Raw genomic sequence first — 21,779 nt, forward strand, 5'->3', positions numbered from 1 at the left:
CTTTTTGATAGCCACTGTATCAGTTGTACACAATCTTGTTACTGTCTTTGTTTGATTAAACACAATGGTTTGCGGTATACAATGACTTATTTAGTGCATATATATCTGTCTATGTATCAGCACGGAAGTAGAAATAAAAGTAAACATTGCTCTTTGTGCACGCTATTACGAACTAAATGTTTTACCGAAATCGTTTTCCCAGGTCATATAAATACAGTATTTCCTCAAATCAAGCCAAAAATTGTTAATACGAGCTTTTATGAGACCTATATTATAATACCAAAGTACATCAATTTACATGCAAATGCAAATTTTGTCTCAGATGAGTTTACCCGTTAAAAAATAACACATAACGGTTTCCCAGTTTAACGTGAGCATGTGAAAGTCACATGATAAGTACAGTTACATACACTGACGCTATATTTAAATTTACTAGTATTTACGTCTTAGACAATTAAAAAAAATCAAAAACTGCGAAAGATACATTTGTCGTAAGTCGTGTGTTATAAAATTCAATGCGCCGTACATAGCGATGTCAATTGTATCATCTGGTGTTTTAACAAGTTCCAGAAGTTAAAATTTTATTGTACAAAGGGTCTCCGGCCCATACACAAACACAACACAATAGCATACATATATCAAACAATCATGATATATACTTATGTGAAAAACTACAGAAACAAGCTCAGTGGCAAAAAGTTAAAACATAAGCCTGGTTTAATTGCACTGGGTAAACGCCAAAGACATAGAACACAATAACAAAAAATCACAAACAAGAATCATGGAACAACATCAGAACTCCACAAACTGCACAGTGCATATTATATACTTTATAAAAAAAACTAGGTATGTTTATCAAAGGTTGTTAGGTACCGCCTTGGAACGGTCAGTAAAACGTAAATTTACTGGGGGTTTAACACCTGTTTACGTGCACAAACCTCACTCTTATCCCAACAATCCTGAATAAAGAAAAAAACATAAACGGTAAATCTAATCAAAGTATGTATTAACTTGAGGAAACTTTATAATAAAACAAATAATACTAAACTAATAGGTAAACCCCAAGTAATTAAATGATAAGAGATCCCAACCCTTTTTGCAGACGGAGGAATACAGCTCAGAGTACCTAATGCAAAATATACGATGCAGTCATTGTTTGAAATAATAAGCATCACACACAGTCTGCCTTAGAAAATAAAATGTTTAAAACTGTGTAATCAAAGAGTGATCATAGAGTTTTAATGCATACTATATAAATATTGCTTCATTACGTATGATAAAAGCATTTGTACTAGATATTAAAGCATGCAATTTATCAATAGTAGGGGTCTCCTCGATAGTTATTTGCAATATAAACATTCATTCAAACATTCTATTATGACATATCAACGACGTAACTTTATCGACATATTTGCTTTCCCAAATGTAGCCAAAGCCGTTACTATATAAATTTGCTCTTTCAGTAGTCACCCAATTACAAAAGCCGATACTATCGAAAATAAGTTTCTTAATATATAAAGACATTTTACATAGTAACAATTCAGTCTGGGCCAGTTAAATCAAGTCGATACTTTATTCAACGGTTTATTCATATGTTTGGCTTAATCAAACAAGAGTACCTGCAAAGTATGTCAGTAAACTTGTGAAATCTAACCTTGAAGACCAATTTCAGCAAAGTTTTGAACAATTTAATTGTTCGTCTAAGGGTAAAATGTATTCTCGGTTTAAGTCCAATATTAGATTTGAGGAGTACCTTAATATCTTACCCAAATCTCTACGTTACATTCTTGCATTTCCGCACTAGCAACCACAAATTTCCTATCGAAGTCGGAAGATGGAGAAAGAATGTACCGCATGTCAATTGAGTGTACGTTTTGTAATCTAAACGATATCGGTGACGAACTGCACTATACTAAAATGTTCATTTTTTAATCCTACCAGAAAAAATACATACATTGTCGTTTTTACTCAAGACCTAATGTCTTGAATTTAAGTAAATTGTTAAATTATAAGAACCCGGATACCTTAAGGAAAACAGCATTTTTTGTTAAAATCTTAGTTAATCAATTTAAACGAATCTGATCATGTGATAACAGTTTTTCATTTGTTATCTCATTACTGTATCGATTATATTGTATCCTAATTCAAATAAGTGAATTTGTTTTGTTATAGAAATAAGTATATTTGAACTAACCATATTCCCCTTACTATTTATATTTGTTTTGTATAATGATAAACTCCAAACCCGTTTTGAAGCCGCCATTAACTCACCTCTTTATATCTGTGTAAACATATATATATATATATATATATATACTCAACTCAACTCAATATTATTTTATCATATCACAGTTTAATATATATATATATATATATATATATATATATATATATATATATTCACACATACCTTCACTTACGGGGTCACTGAATGAGACCATGGTGAGGGGCAGAGTCGGAAACCCGCAAATGTGTATATCGAAACCCACAAATGTGTATATCAAGTCTATAAAAATGCCCCTTTACAATAATATATAATGCCCCTTTACTTAGTATATATGTATAAATTGTAATGGGGGTCTTTCAGAAGCCAACAAATATATAGATCTAGATATATATACATATGTTAACAGTATCTATAAAATCTCTTAATACGGTGTACTAGGACGGCATGACGGACGATTGAAGGCCGGGTTCAAGCAATCCTATAGTCCACTTGTCTCCCATCACGAGTTAACTAAAACTCTGTATCGGAAATGTTATTGAAACACAAGAAATACGAGCCGCATCACATGATAAGATACCTTCGGACACTGCGACCTACATTGACCCAGACAACAGGGTCTGGCGGTGGCTAAAACAACATCTACTCTTTCACTTGACTTGCCAACCTAATCATTGACCCCACATGACACAAAATCGAACTTGGCTTACATATTGTCCAGACAAACATTCTGACCAAGTTTCATGACAATTGATGCAAGAATGTGACCACTAAAGTGTTAACAAGTTTTTTTTAATATAATATTAAACCTAGTGATCTACTTTTTCCCCAACCAAGCATGTCCCAAATTAAAACCGGACACATATTTAATTTTAAATACCAGAAACATAAATATCCATGTCTCTGTAAATACATTTATACCAAGTTTCATCAAGATTGATTCAAAAAGGTGGCTTCCGGAGTGTTAACAAGATTTTTCTAGGATTTGACCTGGTTTTCGACAAAAAGAAATAAAACACTTCAGTATATGTTAAATAGTTTTTATTAAACGTTTTACAAACAGAAACACGAATACATAGTATGATACTTCCCACAATAACAGATTTCAGATTTTATTTAACCAAGGCATAAACTATGCATGTATAAAACATTTTAACATTCTAACAAGATGTGAACTAACAGAAATCATTGCAAAATGTTTAAATGAATAAACCTTTTAATTTCAATTTACTTAAAGAACATAGACTTGCCAGGACTAGAGATTATATTAATTAAAATTTTAAATAGTACAATATCAAACCATGCACTATTTTGAAGGAACAAGTTATTTAAATTGAGAAGCTAATTTAGACTAGAAATTTGTCCATAGGATTTTAACAAGTCACAGAAATGTTCATCACACATGTAACAGAACAACAGGTAGAAAGTATTTGCAGGATTTTATTTTTCAAGATATAAGTTATTTTACAGTTAGGCAATAGAAAAAAATATTTTAGATTCTCATCCACGCCCGCCCCTGTCCAAAACCACCTGCCCCCCCCCCCCAAAAAAAAAAACAAAACATTATTTGTAAAAAAATCAGAACATACACTGTTCCAGACACCACGGGTTTTAGACCATCCCTGATATGAAAAAAACATGGCTGATAATAATAAAGGTTCGGGGTAACGATGAATGCCTTTTTCTCAAAATTTTAAATAATTTTTACTACTGTTCTCCGGTTTTTCGTTAATGAAAAATAACAAGAGGGCCCAAAGGGCCCTGGGTCGCTCACCTTAGGAAAAGGTCAAAGGTCACAATGGAGCCATTTACAGAGGACCACTAATGTTGTCCACCAAATATTGGTAGAGGACCTCTAGATGATGTTATACATCAAATTAATATGAAAGCTCTGGGACTTGTAGTTTCAGACAAGAAGATTTTTGAAAATTGCATTTAGAAAACCTATTTTTTGACCCCTTGACCTACTTATGCAACCAATCAGAACCATTTGAACAATTGTGGTAAGGGGACCGTTAATGTTGAGTTTGTTCAAATTCCCATTAACGGTTCAAGATAAGAAGTCATTTAAAGTTTTCCTTATATAATTCAATGTAAAATTGTGACCCCCGGTGCGGGGTCAATTTTAACCCTAGGGGCATAATTTAAACCAACTTTGGAAGAGGACTTCTAGAGGATGCTATATACCAAATATGAAAGCTCTGGGTCTTGTAGTTTCAGACAAGAAGATTTTTGAAAGTTGCATTTTAAAAACCTTTTTTTTGACAATGTGTACTTATGCAACCAATCAGAACCATTTGAACAATTTTGGTAGAGGACTACCCAGGGACCATTTCTGTTGAGTTTGGTCAAAATCCCATTAGCGGTTCAAGTCATTTGAAGTTTTCCTTATATAATTCAATGTAAAATTGTGACCCCCAGGGCGGAGTCAATTTTGACCCCAGAGGAACAATTTGAACAACTTTGGTAGCGGACCTCTAGATAATGCTACATACCAAATATGAAAGCTCTGGGCATTGTAGTTTCAGACAAGAAGATTTTTGAAAGTTGCATTTTAAAAACCCCATTGACCCCATGACCTACTTATACAACCAATCAGAACCATTTGAACAATTTTGGTAGAGGACCACCCAGGGACCATTCCTGTTGAGTTTGGTTAAATTCCCATTAGCGGTTCAAAAGAGGATGTTGCTTGAACTTTTCCTTATATAATATAATTCAATGTAAAATTGTGACCCCCGGGGCAGGGTCAATTTTGACCCCAGGGGCATAATTTGAACAACTTTGGTAGAGGATCTCTGGATGATGCTATATACCAAATATGAAAGCTCTGGGCCTTGTAGTTTAAGACAAGAAGATGTTTGAAAGTTGCATTTTGAAAACCTATTTTTGACCCAGTGACCTTATGCAACCAACTGGAACGGTTTAAACAACTTTGGTAGAGGAAAACCTAAGAATCATTCCTGTGAAATTTGGTCAAAATCCATTGAGCAGTTTCAGAGGAGAAGATGTTTAAGTAAAAAAGTTGACACACGGCGCACACCGCACGACGACGGACTAAGGCCGGTCACAATAGCTCCCCCTGAGCACTTTGTGCTCTGGTGAGCTAAAATTTAAAAAGTGTCCACCGCCCCTTTTTGTCACAAAAATCCGGATGAGAATCTTATATTTTTTTCTCTGGCCTTATAATAAGTCACTGGATTTTAACAATATAGTTTACAATACGAACAAATAGACTAACATAGCTTTTCTAGCTATAAAAAAATCTTAACAGACATAAAATTACTTTTCTATTACAAACGTGATTATTTAAAAAGAGAATATAAAATTCCCAGCGCTTGGACAGTATATGATTAATGATATATGTAGCAAAATTTAGATTGCATCATAAATGAGTCAATATCAAAAGTATGTTCTTAAATTTGTCAATCATTAAACAGAAAAGCTATGTAACATTAAATCTGTATTACAATAACATTATAATGCTTTAGGCAAAATGAGTTATCTAGTAAGGCAAAATGTTAGTATTTTAAGTTAAAAAGTTAAAGTGGAGGCCAGGCCAAAAATAAAAGCTGGTGACTACTTGCATTTACAAGATAACAAATCCTAGTGATATCATGTATTTTATACATCCTACCTAACCCTTACAGTGCTGAATATTTAAAGTTTGCTCCTCCCCTTTTTGAATATTAATTATCTGACATTTTATATTGGGATATTCACATAGTGGAAATGATTCTCCCAGTGTAAGTTGGACTTGTGTTAAACCATATCCTTAGGCCTAAAAAAAAAATACATTTGGTTCGGGTTACCCGACCCTGCCTACGGAATAGGCGCCGACCCTACCGTTTTTATAGTCAGTTTGAAAAAAAAATGAAAAACTAAAAAAAAAAAAAAAAAAAAAAAAAAATCTCGTTTTTTTTTTAATTGCTTTTTAATATTAAGTTTAAACCTTAAATGCTTATACAGAAGATAGCTTTAACACCATTCTCCAATGATGAAAATTATTTTCTTATATAAAACCTGATAAAAAAAAATAAATAAAAAAAAATAAAAAGCCTACCTACCCTACCTATTTTTTTTAAGGATGTAACCCTAACCAAACAAATTTTTTTTTTAGGCCCAAGAAGAAAGAAACAGGAGAATGTGGCAGCAGACTGCATTGATTCAGGGGAGGACCTCAAAGATTTTGTTATTGAACATATACCACCAAAAGGTATTAAATTTTGATTTATGTTATCAATAAACTGGAACATATTTTAGACAAAACAAACTGTGTACATGTATATACATTGGCCACCATACATCTCTAGACAGGCCAAAAATCTTAACTATAATACATAGAAGACATGTCCTCTTCAAACTCATACATTTTCTATTTTGGCTGTTCAGACACTTGAAAAATTTTATCCAGAGAGTGTAGACAGAGAAATTAAAGTAAATTAAACTAAAGGGCTCTCACTACACTTGCAAATCAGGGAGAAGTTTTGTCAGATCATATAAGCAATGTTGAAACAAAATTGTAAAATATTTTAGCGACCAATCGTGTGTTAATACAAAATGGCGGCCAGTGTAAACATCCGAGTATTTCCGTTCTCGCAAAGTCTCGTTCTGCCTTGTGAAGTTTTACGATATTTGTTCTATTTCTATATAGAAGTTGCGTATCCTTATAGTTTATAGGTCTTTGGTCAAAGTAAGTACCAAACTGAGTGTCAAAAAGTAAGTCAAGTTGTAGTAAAACCATGTGTAATATTTGCCTTTGAATTTGATTAAACTAGAGCAGTGTTCTTGGGTAAGTGATGTAGGGCTTTCATGGCCCTCTTGTTTATATAATTGTTTTTGTTTTTGTTTTGCTTGATAGGTCTTGGTGTTAGAACAACAATAAATAGAACAAAAGGAGATTTCTTAATGATTTGTCCCGGCGAACTGATAACAGAAAGAGAAGGGGAAGAACGTGAAGAACGTGAACCATCCGTGTTTAGATACTTCTTCCAATATAAAAGGAAAGGGTGGTGGTAAGTATGTTAGAAGTTGTAATAAAAATAACTTTTAAAGTTGAATAGCGCAATATTCTGAACAAAAAAAGAAATTTTAAAAAAATATTCTACCAGTTAATATCTGCTAGAAAGTGATTGAGCTTATGATTGAAGTCTATTTTTTCCACAACATTTTGACCACTAGGATAATAATCTCCCAAAGGTGCCAATTTGAGCACAGGTGATTGGAAGAATTCTTATATTTAAAACATTTTTCATTTATATAGTATGGATGCTACTAGTGAATTAGATGTTGGGCCTCGGCTAGGTCGTCTGGTGAACCACGGTGGTAAAGGTAAAAATTGTGTTATGAAAACCCTGGAGTTCAACAAAAGGCCATATCTTTGCTTGTTTGCTGCTAAAGATATTCCACAAGGTGAAGAGTTACTGTATGATTACGGCATTGAGGATTTGCCTTGGGAGGTATGTATACTCAGAGCTTGTTACTCTTTTTTTCTCTTCTGAAGATGGAAGGATATATAGAAATGACCCACGATCTGAGATTCAGGCTCATACAACAGACTCACATTGAGAAAGTAGGCTCAGTTTGTTTCATTGTTTCATTTCTGTCGTTTCTAAGAAGCAAATTGAACACTTCTTTTTGTTTTATGCCATTTGTTTTCATAAACATTTATGATTTGAAATCTATTTACTGGACAGAAATTACTATTTATTTACAAAGTAAACATATCATTGTGCCCCACATTGTTCTATTACACAATAGAACACAAAATGTCATTTTTTTAGCTCAATTATTCGAAGAATAAGGAGAGCTATACTAGTCACCCGAGCGTCGGCGTCCACGTCGGCGTAACCACTTATGTTAAAGTTTGCATACCAAGTACCACCTCAGATGTTTTCAAAGTCCATTGACATATGGCTTTAAAGGGAGATGTGCAGGATTGATAAATGGAACAGATTTGTGAAAAGGGTCAGTTGAATATCATTATTTGAAGCTCAAATATTGATTTACACCCGAAATATTTCAAACCAATATTTTATCCAAAAAAGATATATAAATGGTGTTTTCTATCCTATGCGACGCGCATAGGTTAGCTATTTTTGTATTTCCCACGTAAAGCCGTGGTGGTTTTTGGATTGTCATGTGATCACTTCACCCAAAATATGCATTCGGTGTACCTTGCTGACTATCGACGTCGCCATTTGTTTCAAAATGCCTGGGCCACCATGAATAGTAAGCTCAGCGATGAGCTAAATATAGAATGATCGCTAAATGTAGAATGTATTTTTGTATAGGGATTTCTTCAGCGGATTGTTTTCAGGTCCGGTAAAATTAATCGAAAACTTCCTCCTGGAGGGTTTGAAGTGTAGAGTTTAGTGAAAAGTACACATAAGTGTTACAAAAATCGATCTGTTCATGATTTTACAGAGAAAACCTGCTTGACCCGGCACATCTCCCTTTAAGCACAACTACATGAAATATGATTGTTGGAAACTACCTAGCATCCGCCTTTAGAACTGGCTAATATTTTTTTTATAAATTTACAGAGAAAAGCTGACACAGGTAAACACAGTTCATGCTGTTGAATGCATTGTTGCATGGTTTAAATCTTCTAGACAAAAAATGAAATATCCCATAATGTTGTAGGTATTGAGGTATGATAATTTCCTGCTGTATATTTACGCTGCTTAAAGTAGGCACAAAATCAATATACCATTAAATAAAATCTCAAGATTAAGTTAAAGGTGATATTTTGCATATTTTCAATTATAGCTACATCATTGTTCTATATTCTAATTATCCTGTTCGGTTTTATTGAAAAAAAAAATCATTGAATTTTGTTATGTTTCAAAAACGAGATGAGATGAAACCATGCAATTATGTCTGTGAGTTTATTTTCAGTTCATGTTGAAAAAATTTATTTATCCCCCCGCCAAAGGCAAGGGGTATATTAGAAATGCCCTTCGTCCGCCCGTCCAAAACAATTTTATCCGGAGCATAACTCCAACAAAGTGCTCAGGGTGAGCTATTGTGACCGGCCTTTGTCCGTCGTCCGTTGTGCATCAAATTTTTTACTTAAACATCTCCTCTGAAACTGCTCATTGGATTTTGACCAAACTTCACAGGAATGGTCCCTAGGTGGTACCCTACCAAAGTTGTTCAGATAGTTCTGATTGGTTGCATAAATAGGTCACAGGGTCAAAAAATAGGTTTTCAAAATGCAATTTTCAAAAATCTGCTTGTCTAAAACTACAAGGCCCAGAGCTTTGATATTTGGTTTATAGCATCATCTAGAGGTCCTCTACCAAGATTGTTCAAATTATGCCCCTGGGGATAAAATTGACCCCGCCCTGGGGGTCACAATTTTACATTGAATTATATAAGGAAAACTTCAAACGAAAGTCTTCTTCTCTTGACCGCTAATAGGAATTTGTCCAAACTCAAAAAGAATGATCCCTGGGTGGTCCCCTAGCAGAATTGTTCAAATGGTTCTGACTGGTTGCATAAGTAGGTCACGGGGTCAAAGATTAGGTTTTCAAAATGCAATTTTCAAAAATCTTCTTGTCTGAAACTACAAGTCCCAGAGCTTTCATATTAATTTGATGTATAACATCATCTAGAGGTCCTCTACCAATATTTGGTGGACAACATTAGTGGTCCTCTGTAAATGGCTCCACTGTGACCTTTGACCTTTTCCTAAGGTGAGCGACCCAGGGCCCTTTGGGCCCTATTGTTAATATTTATGTGGATACATTGCAGTGCTCATGCTGTCTGTTGACATTGTCACCATTTGCGATAATTTTATAAAAAAAATATTTAAGAATTGGTGGCCGCTACTGACAATCTGGAGAACATGCTGGAGGCCCAGACTACAGACAATCTGAAGAACATGCTGGAGGCCCAGACTACAGACAATCTGGACAACACGCTGGAGGCCCAGACTACAGATAATCTGGAGAACATGCTGGAGGCCCAGACTACAGACAATCTGGAGAACATGCAGGAGGCCCAGACTACAGACAAACTGGACAACACGCTGGAGGCCCAGACTACAGACAATCTGGAGAACATGCTGGAGGCCCAGACTACAGACAAACTGGACAACACGCTGGAGGCCCAGACTACAGACAATCTGGAGAACATGCTGGAGGCCCAGACTACAGATAATCTGGACGAAATGCTGGAGGCCCAGACTACAGATAATCTGGAGAACATGCAGGAGGCCCAGACTACAGACAATCTGGACAACACACTGGAGGCCCAGACTACAGACAATCTGGAGAACATGCTGGAGGCAGAGACTACAGACAATCTGGAGAACATGCAGGAGGCCCAGACTACAGATAATCTGGACGAAATGCTGGAGGCCCAGACTACAGATAATCTGGAGAACATGCAGGAGGCCCAGACTACAGACAATCTGGAGAACATGCTGGATAATATTACAGCTTTTGAGGTCTCAAAAGTACTGATGTCATCAAACACATGCTGGAGAATTAAACGTTACATTTGGAAAAACAGTAATTTATTGACAAACATATAAGTGTCAGCATTCTTTCTGCTATTGTAGGTAGTAGTTACTTTTATCATTTCAGAATGGAACTTCTTGAGGTAAGAGGGAAGAGCACTCGGGGACTGAGGAAGGTGTTTGTAATTCTAAGCACCGACATGGTGGAAGGTTTGTCGCACCTCTTGATGGTTCGTGCACAGGCTGGTGTACCATCAACAAACACGTTCCTATTCTCCAGATGTACAGATTCACCACAGGATGGCTGTGAAGCACTGAGAGTGGTCACATCTAAGTGTCACAATCTTGCCTTTCCAGAACGGGTCAGGACAACAAAACTGAGAAAGTATTTGGCAACTACTACTCAGGTAAATAGGTCTCTTAAAATTTTTGCTGCAAGGGGAAGCGAATGTCCAATTGTTCACTGTCTTGCATTATCCAATTTTTCAATGATCCTGAAATTTTACCTGATCCAAATTTATTAAATTCAGTTCAAATCAATAATCAACATTTTCTGTCTCAAGACATCAATAAAATAAAACCACTTTGCATCATTGCATTTCTCTTTATAATTCTTTCACTCATTTGGAGTCATTCCTGTTTTAAAACATTGGTTTGGAAGAAATTCACAGTAAAAAAATCTTTATCCTGATCCAGATTTGCAATTTCTTTGTGAACAAGGGGCCATCTTAAATAAATTGCTGAAATACCAACCCTATTTTTTCTACAGCATAATTCCTGTTTTTAAGTATTACATGTTAATATTTGATGATCAGCATGACCAAGCCTAAAAGACTTGATAAAGCCAGCAAGCTCCATAGGAATTATTCCACAGAACAGTTTAACCATATATCCCATATTGGGTCGGGAACAAACTCTGTAACTATCTGATGTCTGACCAGTCTAAGATCACATGCCATAGATTATGGCATGGCCATGGCACTCTTAATTGATAGGTTATCATATTTTACAGATAATGGATATGAGAGATGATGAGCTGAAGTTAATTGCTGATCACATGGGACACTCTGTTGCCATACATACTGAAGTGTACAGAATGCAGACGTCAGTGCTTGAACGAACAAAAGTTGCAAGGGCTCTTCTAGCTTTAGAAGATGGTAAACTACAGGGGTTTAATGGTCGCAACCTTTCGTCGGTCAGCCTTGATGGTAAGTTGTTAGCTAATATAGGAATAAGGATATTCACAGTATCTGTGCTGGTTAAAACTTAAGCTCAACTGTGCAAAAGTTTTAAGATTTTGTTAAACAACAAGTATTTTTTAAACCTTAAACTGTCAGTTACTTTACCCCTTACTCTATACATGCAGTCAATTTTTTTAGCTCACCTGAGCCTTAGGCTGATGGTGAGCTATTGTGACCGCTCTTCGTCCGGCATCCATCGTCCATCAACAATTTGCTTTAAACAACATTTCCTCTTAAAACACTAGATGGATTTTAACCAAATTTGTCCTGAAGCATCCTGGCACTGATGTCTACAGTAATTGTTCAAATCATGACCATAGTATCAAGGTCAAGGTCACTGTTGCTAAAAACAGAAATTCAGTTGCAGCTCAATAACTTGAGTTTGCTTTGGCCTTTTGACTCCAAACTTAAAGTATGGGTAACTTATATCAAGAGGCAGCTTGGGATTGTTACCCAGATGTCTGTGATCAAGGTCACTGTTGCTAAAAATGAAATTCAATTTCCACCTAATAACTTGAGTTTGCTTTGGCCTATTGACGCCAAACTTCGTATATAGGTAGCTTATATCAAGAGGCAGTTTGGGATTCCTACCTAGGTGTCTGTGATCAAGGTCAAGGTCACTCAGGTTGCTAAAAATGAAATTCAGTTCCCACTTAATAACTTGAGTAAGCTGTGACCATTGACACCAAACTTGGTGTGTGGGTAGCTAATATTAAGACACAACTTTGGATTGCTACCTTGTTGTCTGTGTTAAGGTCAAGTTCTCTGTTGCTAAAATAGACTACACTACACTTATTAAACAGTTGCGCTGGGTTCTGTTTGCATTTATTTCTGATATGGTGGTGCAAAATTTATGGACCCTCTACAGAGGCAACTGATACGCAGGTGAGCGATTCAGGGCCATCATGGCCCTCTTGTTGGTGGGGAAGGATTAGATCGAATTCCTGACTCACTCCCCAGTTGAAATAATGTCGCATTTAAAATGAGCATAATATGTTTACTTTGCTTCATTTCTGACTTTTCGAATAGTCAAGAGTGCAGTTGTTTCCGTCTGGCTCTTGTTATTCTTCCACTACTTCTGATTTATGTAGGGTAGTGGTCAGTCTGGTGTAGGTTTGTGCTTAGTTACCAGCTTAGGCCAGAGCCCTAAGTATGCCCAGGAATGGTGAGTAGGTTAACTGACCGCCATGATATGACGGAAATAATGCTAAAAGTTGCCACACACACTCTCAGCAGAGCAACACATCCTTTCTTGCAGAATTGCCTGAACCTGAACCTGAACCTGAACCTGAACCTTACGAAGCAGGGTCATTTGAAGAATTGTCTGAACCAGACAACAGCTATGAGGATGTTCCTGAAGTTGAAACAGAAGCTGTACAGAAGCCTCATGCATGTACAGGTATTTATTTCATATGAATACTTTTGTAGCTGTAAAAAGTGTTGTGTCCTGACTGACTAAAAACTGAAGTTTCTCTTTAATGAAACTAAAATCAGCCCAGGTTAGTTGAGTTATAATACAGTTTCCTCAGATGTGAAGGCTGTGGGTATTAGCCTCAGCTAGGTCATTTTAATAAACCTGATTATCAGAAGAATAGTCTGAGCTATCGTACTCACCCAGGCGTGACACCTTGGTTAATGTTTAGCATGCAAACACTTTATCATGAATATCACAAAAACGTCAAATGTATTAGCTTGAAACTTCACATGTGTCTGCTCCACTATCACATCTACTGCCATAATCAAGTTTGATTACTCTAGTTGGAATAGTTATTGAACTATGGCCTTTGTTTGACAGTTGTGATAGTAAATAGCACTCTCATATCAGTGTACTTGAAGAGGTTGCTGTGGAATTGTGATGGCATTTACCACTTTCTACAACATCCTTATGTCAGTGAACTGGAGAGATGGTTTGACACAATCCTGATACCAGTTTACTTGAACAGGTGGCTGTTGAATTGTGACATCATGTAAAAAAAATTAAAAATCCTGTCAGAAATCACAAGAGTTAGAGCATTGATATTATGTATGTAGCATGGTATTATGGTCCTCTACCAATATTGTTCAAATTATGGCCTGGGGTCATAATTGGCACTACCCCAGTGTTGCTAAGTTTTCATAGGGTTGTATTGGGAAACACTAGGATTCACTTAGTTTATTATTAATATTAGTTTAAAAACTTCTCGGCTATCGCCTTGGTCAATAATGACTTTTTGATGCATATCACATCATGTATTAGAGCTGAAAAGTTCATAACGGTGTAATATGAAGTAACCTGTACAGAGTTTGGCCTCTATTTTAACTAGAGGTTTGAAGTCTGCTCATATTATGCCACTGGGGTCATATTGGCCACACCCTTTATATGTATATATTTATGTGGTCCACCTTTATATGTATAGAAGGAAATATTCCATCTGGGCCCTCTATTTTGCAGTGTTAAACTTAAGGAGTCTAACTATATTTGAAGCCTATTATAGATTTTTCACACTTCTGAATATTTTAATGATGTTTAAAGCATATACTTCGATAAAGTACTGTTTTAAAATGTCATTAAGGTTTATATTTTTAATATTTGCATTTGCGTGTCATAATTATGAAAAGAAAACTGTTCACATTCCAAAGTTTTTGATTTGCGATAAAATTTACAATTGTGTTTCAATTTCATTCAAACAAACTTTGTATTGTAAATAATATCAATATGGAGGGAACCGTGTCACAATGCGATGCGTTGAAACAAACGGCGCTTTATGCAATATCTACTTATCATATCTGCATAAAAATGGTATCAATACGCAGATAACAAAGTTGTCTTTTAATATAAGTTAAAAACAAAAAAATGCATTTTATAGCCTTCAAATATAGTTAGACGCCTTAAGTAGATATAAGAATTTGCATTTTCTTTTAATATTTCAGGATCAAAAAAACGATGGTCGAAAGAGGAGGAGAGTGCTCTACGGGAAGCCTTTGACATTCAGATAAAAATGCAGAAAAACGTTTCAACAATGGAGATCAGGAAAGCACAGAAGTGTTATCCTGTGTTGCAAGGCAGATCAGAAGCTGTTATTCGGACAAAAATAAACAACATCAAATTAGGAAAATACAAAAAAATTATGAACTGAATTCAACCACTGGTAGATAAGGGTAATTTAAAAAAAATAAAGCCATTGGTTTACAGTTGTATGATCATGAACATTTTTTGTGTCAGAATGCAGAAATTGATGAGTGAATTGGACTTTGCAAAGACATGTGTTTTTGAAATTATAAATGACTTTCACTGTTTAGTTTTCGCAGTGACCTTTGGAGGAAATTGCTTTTCCAATCAATAACTGGAGAACCGTTGGGCCAAGCTTTGTGAAACTTAATAGGGAGGTTTGTTTTTTAGTTGACCTCTATTGTTTTTAGGTCAAAGGTCAAAGTGACCTTGTATGTTCAAACACTGTGAAAGAGTTGGGCCTAAGTTAAAGAAACATAGTGTAGTTGGCTGTGACCAGTAGATGGCACCTATGAATTTTCAGGTCACAGAATAAGTTCAAGGTCGTAAGTGCAATGTTGCATATAGAGATATTGTATACTCTCATTTTGCGACAAATATTGGCATGGGGCATCTGTGTTGTATGGACATATTTCTAGTTCATCAAGCGAGTTTGTATTTGTACCTGCCATGCACCGGCATTGACTAATGGATCAGTCTGGGTGCAAGGTGTGCAGTCTGATCTGGGTCACACTGTTTGCTAATCACCAGTAATTATTGTAGATCTCTTATGAACAGCATGGCCCAGTTTAGACTTCGATCTCAAGAGCAGTTTGGTCTAAGTCAATGCTGGTTGCTGATGCATGATGGTTGCTTGTTGTACATCAGACCTTATTTGTACCTGTTTAAACATTATTTTCTTACTTTTGTCAGTTTTTTTTTTTCATTTGTTGTGTCATTATATTTAAGGTCCAGAAGCACAGTTGTCAATTACGTTGGAGCAGTATTAGAGTCACTACATTACTTAAACATACTGATCTTTTTTAGCTATTGTGATCACTAGGTTGTCGATATTGTCTGCGCCATCGTCAGCCACGGCGTGCAAAAACTTTTATGTAAGCCATAACATTGCCATTTATTATCGCAAATGGCAAGAGCTTTCAAATGGCTAATATTTCATTGAGTGTGACCTTCTTGGTGACCTTCAAAAAAAAGACAAGCATTGGGGCATTACGGCTCTTGTTTCATCAAAAAAAATATTTGTTCAAGGTAACTACAATTAGTCCTCTACAACTTTCACATTTCATTTAGTTCAACAGTTCTATCACATTTTACAAGTTTTACATATTTTTGAGAAAAAAAGTAAAATTGTGCTACTGTGGACATTTATTGTTTTACTCTTTTTTATTATTAATTAATAATCTTTAAGATTGGTATCTTCATTCCATTTTGGACATGGTCTGGTCAGTATTAGTATTATACATATGAATGTTAGAAGGTTCATATATATATATGTTTGCAATTACAAGATAAAAATGCAGATACTATTGCAGCCAAATTGTGTTACAATGTATTACTATCTGATGTGTTGTGTGTCATTGAATAGCATAATCCATGAGACATCTTGCACCCAAGCTGATCCAGGCAAATGCTGGTCATGCCCAAAGAATTTTATCTGCCATTGATTCTTAGAATTGTAAGGTTTGTGCCCAGCACATCATCAGGCACATTGAATTTTTACCGTAATGTAACAATAATACATTGTTCTGGTTCTTACATAGTTTCAAATCGTGTATTACTGTATACAAAGTTCCCATTTTATGTCATGGGCACATGCAAGATGCACAGAGTTGGCAATATTGATAGTCCAGCAATATCAGTAGATTTCTATATGAAATGTATATAAACAGAAATTTCATTTTCTTTTAATTTCATCATTTCTGGTCATATACCTATCGTTCATATTTCATTGGAAAGCTCTTGAAATTCTTAATTTGAAGATGTCATAATTAAAAACTAAAAATGAGGTTAAACAAACAGACCATTTATTGTTCAATGTTCTTTTCAGTCAAATTGTGGAAAAAAAATCATATAGTGTAACTTTTATGCTTATAATTTTCTGTAGACAATATTATATTGTAAAATATATTTATATCTAAAATGCAAAATGAATAACCGTTAAAATGATACCATTTTGAGCTCACCTGAGCACGAAGCTTTTAGGATCACCTTACGTCCGTTGTCCGTGGTGTGTCAACCTGCTTCAAATGACATCTCCTAAACTATGCCAATTTTGATAAAACTTTACAAGAATGATCATTGGGTGACCCTATACTAAAATTGCTTTATTTGTTCTGCTTTTGTTGCACAAGATGACTATCATTACTAAAAATAAAAAAATCTTTAAGTGGCATATTCTTTTAAACCACTACGCCAAATTTGCCAAATAAGTTTACAGAAGTGATCCTTGGGTTATTCTTGACAAAATTGATTAAATCATTTCTTTATGATGCAAGAGATGGCAGTTGTCGCTAGAACATTATTGGATATTTTGACATGAACTAGTATACTAATTGTTCAGGTGAGTGTCTAAGGGCCCTCGGGCCATCTTGTTAATATACCTTTTCAGAGCTGTTAACAATATTTTTTATATTAAGTTAAAAATAACAGAAGCTATTAACATTTTCCCCCACTGTAATTGTAAACTATCAAAATGGCTGCCAGATTATTGTAAATAAGAACAATATAACTCTTATCAGATAGAAAAATTGGTGCTTTGAAAACTATATTGATATTTTATCTGTTTCTATGTATAGACGGCTTTGTAAATTTCATACAATGAATAGTTGGTTTCCTATTGAACTATTACGCCATTTTGGCATAGAACGTAACCAAAGAATATGTACTTTGTGAAGTTGTTTAGGTGATGAGTTTCAGTACTGTTTCAGTCACTTTAAATCTACACGTAAAAAAATATTTATAAATATTTTAGAATTCATCCTCTTATAAAATGGAAAAGTTAATGAATACGTAATATACATCTGTACTTTTTAAAGTTAGTATTATTTTGTAAAATTGTTATGAATAATTTTATTCATTATAAATCATGTCATGGATTTTTAATTACATGTAAATCTTAGTATTGTGCTATAGTCATAATTCTTTTAACTACATTGTGAAAGTGTGACTTAGTGCTACTTTGACATAATATAATTGTTGTAATATCCTAAAATCTGTTGTAAGTTTTGTTGCTTGTTAATACAGTTCTACCGGTACTTGTTCTTGAGTTCATATTACTTTAGAAATTAATTATGTTAGATGTATGTGTTTACATCACACACAATTGTGATTCTACTGTATAATTATATAAGTAAATATGTCCAATCTAGAATCTGTTTTATACTGATTGCATAATTACCTTAAAGATCGCTCACTGTTTAGCCCTTACAATGCTGGAACCGAGTATACTCGTCTTTTGCAAACAGTGTAGACCCAGATCAGAGGGCTCCTATAGGAGCCCTCTGATCAGGGTCTGCACTGTTTGCCTAAGGCCTAAAAAAAAAATTGTTTGGTTAGGGTTACATCCTTAAAAAAAATAGGTAGGGTAGGTAGGCTTTTTTTTTTTATTTTTTTTTTTTTTTATTAGGTTTTATATAAGAAAATAATTTTCATCATTGGAGAATGGTGTTAAAGCTATCTTCTATATAAGCATTTAAGGTTTAAACTTAATATTAAAAAGCAATTTAAAAAAAAACGAGATTTTTTTTTTTTTTTTTTTTTTTTTTAATTTTTCATTTTTTTTTTCAAATTGACTATAAAAACGGTAGGGTCGGCGCCTATTCCGTAGGTAGGGTCGGGTAACCCGAACCAAATGTATTTTTTTTTAGGCCTTGGTCTCATTTCCTGAATATATTAAATAATGTTTTTTCCACAAGCAGTCTTCTGACTAACCAACTATATACATATATAATATATATAAACAGAAATATCGTCAGAAACGGGGTATCTGTATCAAACCATAATCTGGGTTGTCTATGTATACTAAGATATGTGGTAAGTTATGGGTCCTCAATTTCAATATTAGCCCTTGCTGCGAGGTTCTATAAAGGTACGGGATATATAGAGTACCCCGCTAAAATGAATGCCATTTCTATACACTATCGGACCTTATTTCTATACACTATCGGACCTACTACAAGCTTTAATATGGTATGACGGTTTATAATCAAAAAATTTTGCAGTTGTTTTAATTGACTGAAAATAAATTTCATTAATAAACCGTGTTATGGATGGACAGGGGTAACATATGAAAGACCGATGGTGACATTTCAACTTCATGATTTCACGATTTCAAAACGAGGAAGAATCGTGAAATTGTGAAATCATGAAATTCTGAAAAGAAATAGCTAAATCACGAATGAATGAAATCGAGAAATTACGAAATTTTGAAGTGAAATTGTGAAATCATGAATCATGAAGTTGTAAAGTTTTGGAGAGAATTTTCTCTACAAAACTTCACTATTTCACGATTTCGTGATTTCACTCCAAAACTTCACGATTTCGTGATTTCACAATTTCGTGATTTCACTATTTCTTTCAAAAACTTCTTCTTAAGCACATGCCTACATTGCAATCATCCATTTTCAAAATGGTGGAACTTCCTGAAACCCGTAATTATTTAGAGGTTAATAAACAGCTACAGTGTGCCGTATTTAGTAACATATGCAATGTACATTTATATACACTGCCAATATGATCCTTTTTAACAATCACTCTGTGAAATACGTAATGATATATACCCCATAAAACATGAAAATACAGAATGTATTTTATATACCCAATAAAACTTATATACAACTGTTTGAACTTGTGAGGTTTATATAGGTTAAGAAGATGTTTGCATCACTTGATGACCACAGATGAAGGATAAAAATTGTGTGCACACCTAATCTAACCTAGCAAATAACTGGACCTCTCTAATGAAAACATACTCCTTACCACATACACACTAAAGAAACTGCACTTTACTGAATATCATTATTCCATCTCAAAAATAAAGCATTCCATCTCATGTATACACATAATATTAATAAACCAATAGCAATAAGTGTCAACAACACAACACTTAAGATAATAAGATGCACATTCTGAAATATTGCAGAATCCATGCTGAATTCACAATGGCTGTCAAACCACTTCCTGTTTGCTTACAAAGACCCCATAATTACAAAGACCCAACAAAGCAGCATTATATATATATTTAATTTTATGTTCTTATATAGACCCCATATTAAATATAGGCCTCACAAGAAAGGTCTGAAAACGACGGGCACCCCGCAGATCACGGTATGTAGTTGTATCATAAATTGAACATGTTAAAATACACAGTAGCTCCAGTTGCCTAAAGTAGAAAATTATAGAAAGTCATAAAAAATATACACCTCAATAAATTTGGCACAGGAGTGAAAATTTGTGTACATGTTAAAAGGCTTAAGTAACTGAACTAACCGTTAAAATTGCACCATTTCCACGACTGTTTACAACTGTTAAAATTGCCCGAGATTTTTGCACGCATGTAAATACAGTACAGCTCGCAATGATTGTATGTATTTTGCGCTTACTAAGTGATCCAGGTTTCAAGTTACATTATGTAATGGATCATTTTGTATGTACATTAACTTTGTTAAAGCGTCTGGGGAACAGAGAATAGAGGGGATTCTATAACCCGGGACCCGGGATCGGATGTGACTTGCCGGAATCTCTAATATTAATCGCAACAGCTTTTTTAACATTAAAATATGTTTTTTGCCGGCAACGTCGCACTCCTAAATCTAACGTCAGTAGCAATTTTACGCATGACTTTTTTTATGCGGTTTTACAAAATAACGGCTAATTTTACAAGGGAATGTTATTATTTTCGTCACAAGGCATTAATGGACTCACTTTTGATATAAAAACCTCAAAAAAAAAACAGACGATGGGCCCAAAAGCGGCCCAAACCGTACCCTGTCCTTTGGCCACGGACGGACGATGAACGACGGACAATGGGCCATCACAAACGCTCACCGTGAGCACGTTACATAACATGAAACATAACATTAAGTATTTTAATCATTTATTAAATTGTTTGACTTATGGTTTCTTTATTTATTGGCAATTAAAAATTGTTAAATTTTGTTTATTAAAATAAAAACCCGCATGATTAAATACTAGATATGAGGCGTGTCGTGCGATTGTCGCCCTTATGGTCATTTTTTGACATTTTTTTCGTATTCACTTAAATGCCACCATGTAAATCCCTTTATTTAATGTACACAACATGGGTTTACTAGTGGTGTGTTGATTTAAGAGATCACGCTTAATAAACAAACGCGTATTTTTATAATTTGAAAGTTAATTAATTTAAAGATAGTTTGGAATGCTGATTGTTTTATAAAGCGGGCGCTTTTAATATTATATTGTCGCACCAAAGGCTAGGTTCGGAGAACCAGACATATTCTCAAACGATCTAAATCTTACTTCCATGCATTTAAATGTATTTCTGCTTATTATTGTTTCATGCGTAAAACATGTCCATATTTATTTTAATAATGAATATTTTAGAATGATCATCCTTGAATACACAATGGTCCCAATAGTCTTACCACGTAGAATAAAACGCTACCGACACTATGCTGTTCACGGCCTCCGGGCACACGGCATGTTTTTTTTATCAGAAAACAATTTTCTTTAGATTAGACGGTCGATAACAAATTCAAATTGAAAGTGCTAAGTGCTTAACTTCCGTGTATTTTTGCTTCTTTTTATTTACTTCCATTTACACATGATTAATCCATAACAATAAACAAATACTTTTTCTCATCGGTGCATCTTATGCCG

General features: G+C 34.7%; 2 protein-coding genes across 2 annotated transcripts; both read left to right on the plus strand.

Annotated features, from left to right (window-relative positions):
* The first annotated feature begins 3,862 nt into the window (after positions 1-3,862).
* Positions 3,863-10,766, plus strand: LOC128246205 (uncharacterized protein PF3D7_1120600-like). The gene is made up of 6 exons (XM_052964395.1): positions 3,863-3,881; positions 6,345-6,440; positions 7,086-7,239; positions 7,488-7,683; positions 8,770-8,785; positions 10,045-10,766. Exons 1-6 carry the CDS (start codon positions 3,863-3,865, stop codon positions 10,764-10,766), a joined length of 1,203 nt encoding a protein of 400 aa, XP_052820355.1.
* A 37-nt stretch (positions 10,767-10,803) lies between these two features.
* LOC128203361 (uncharacterized) lies at positions 10,804-18,405 on the plus strand. The gene is made up of 4 exons (XM_052904755.1): positions 10,804-11,098; positions 11,704-11,899; positions 13,191-13,331; positions 14,843-18,405. The coding sequence occupies exons 1-4, from the start codon at positions 10,820-10,822 to the stop codon at positions 15,046-15,048; spliced, it is 822 nt and encodes a 273-aa protein (XP_052760715.1). The 5' UTR covers positions 10,804-10,819; the 3' UTR covers positions 15,049-18,405.
* The last annotated feature ends 3,374 nt before the right edge of the window (positions 18,406-21,779 follow it).

Source organism: Mya arenaria, chromosome 9 (assembly GCF_026914265.1).
Source record: "Mya arenaria isolate MELC-2E11 chromosome 9, ASM2691426v1".
NCBI classification, from domain to species: domain Eukaryota; kingdom Metazoa; phylum Mollusca; class Bivalvia; order Myida; family Myidae; genus Mya; species Mya arenaria.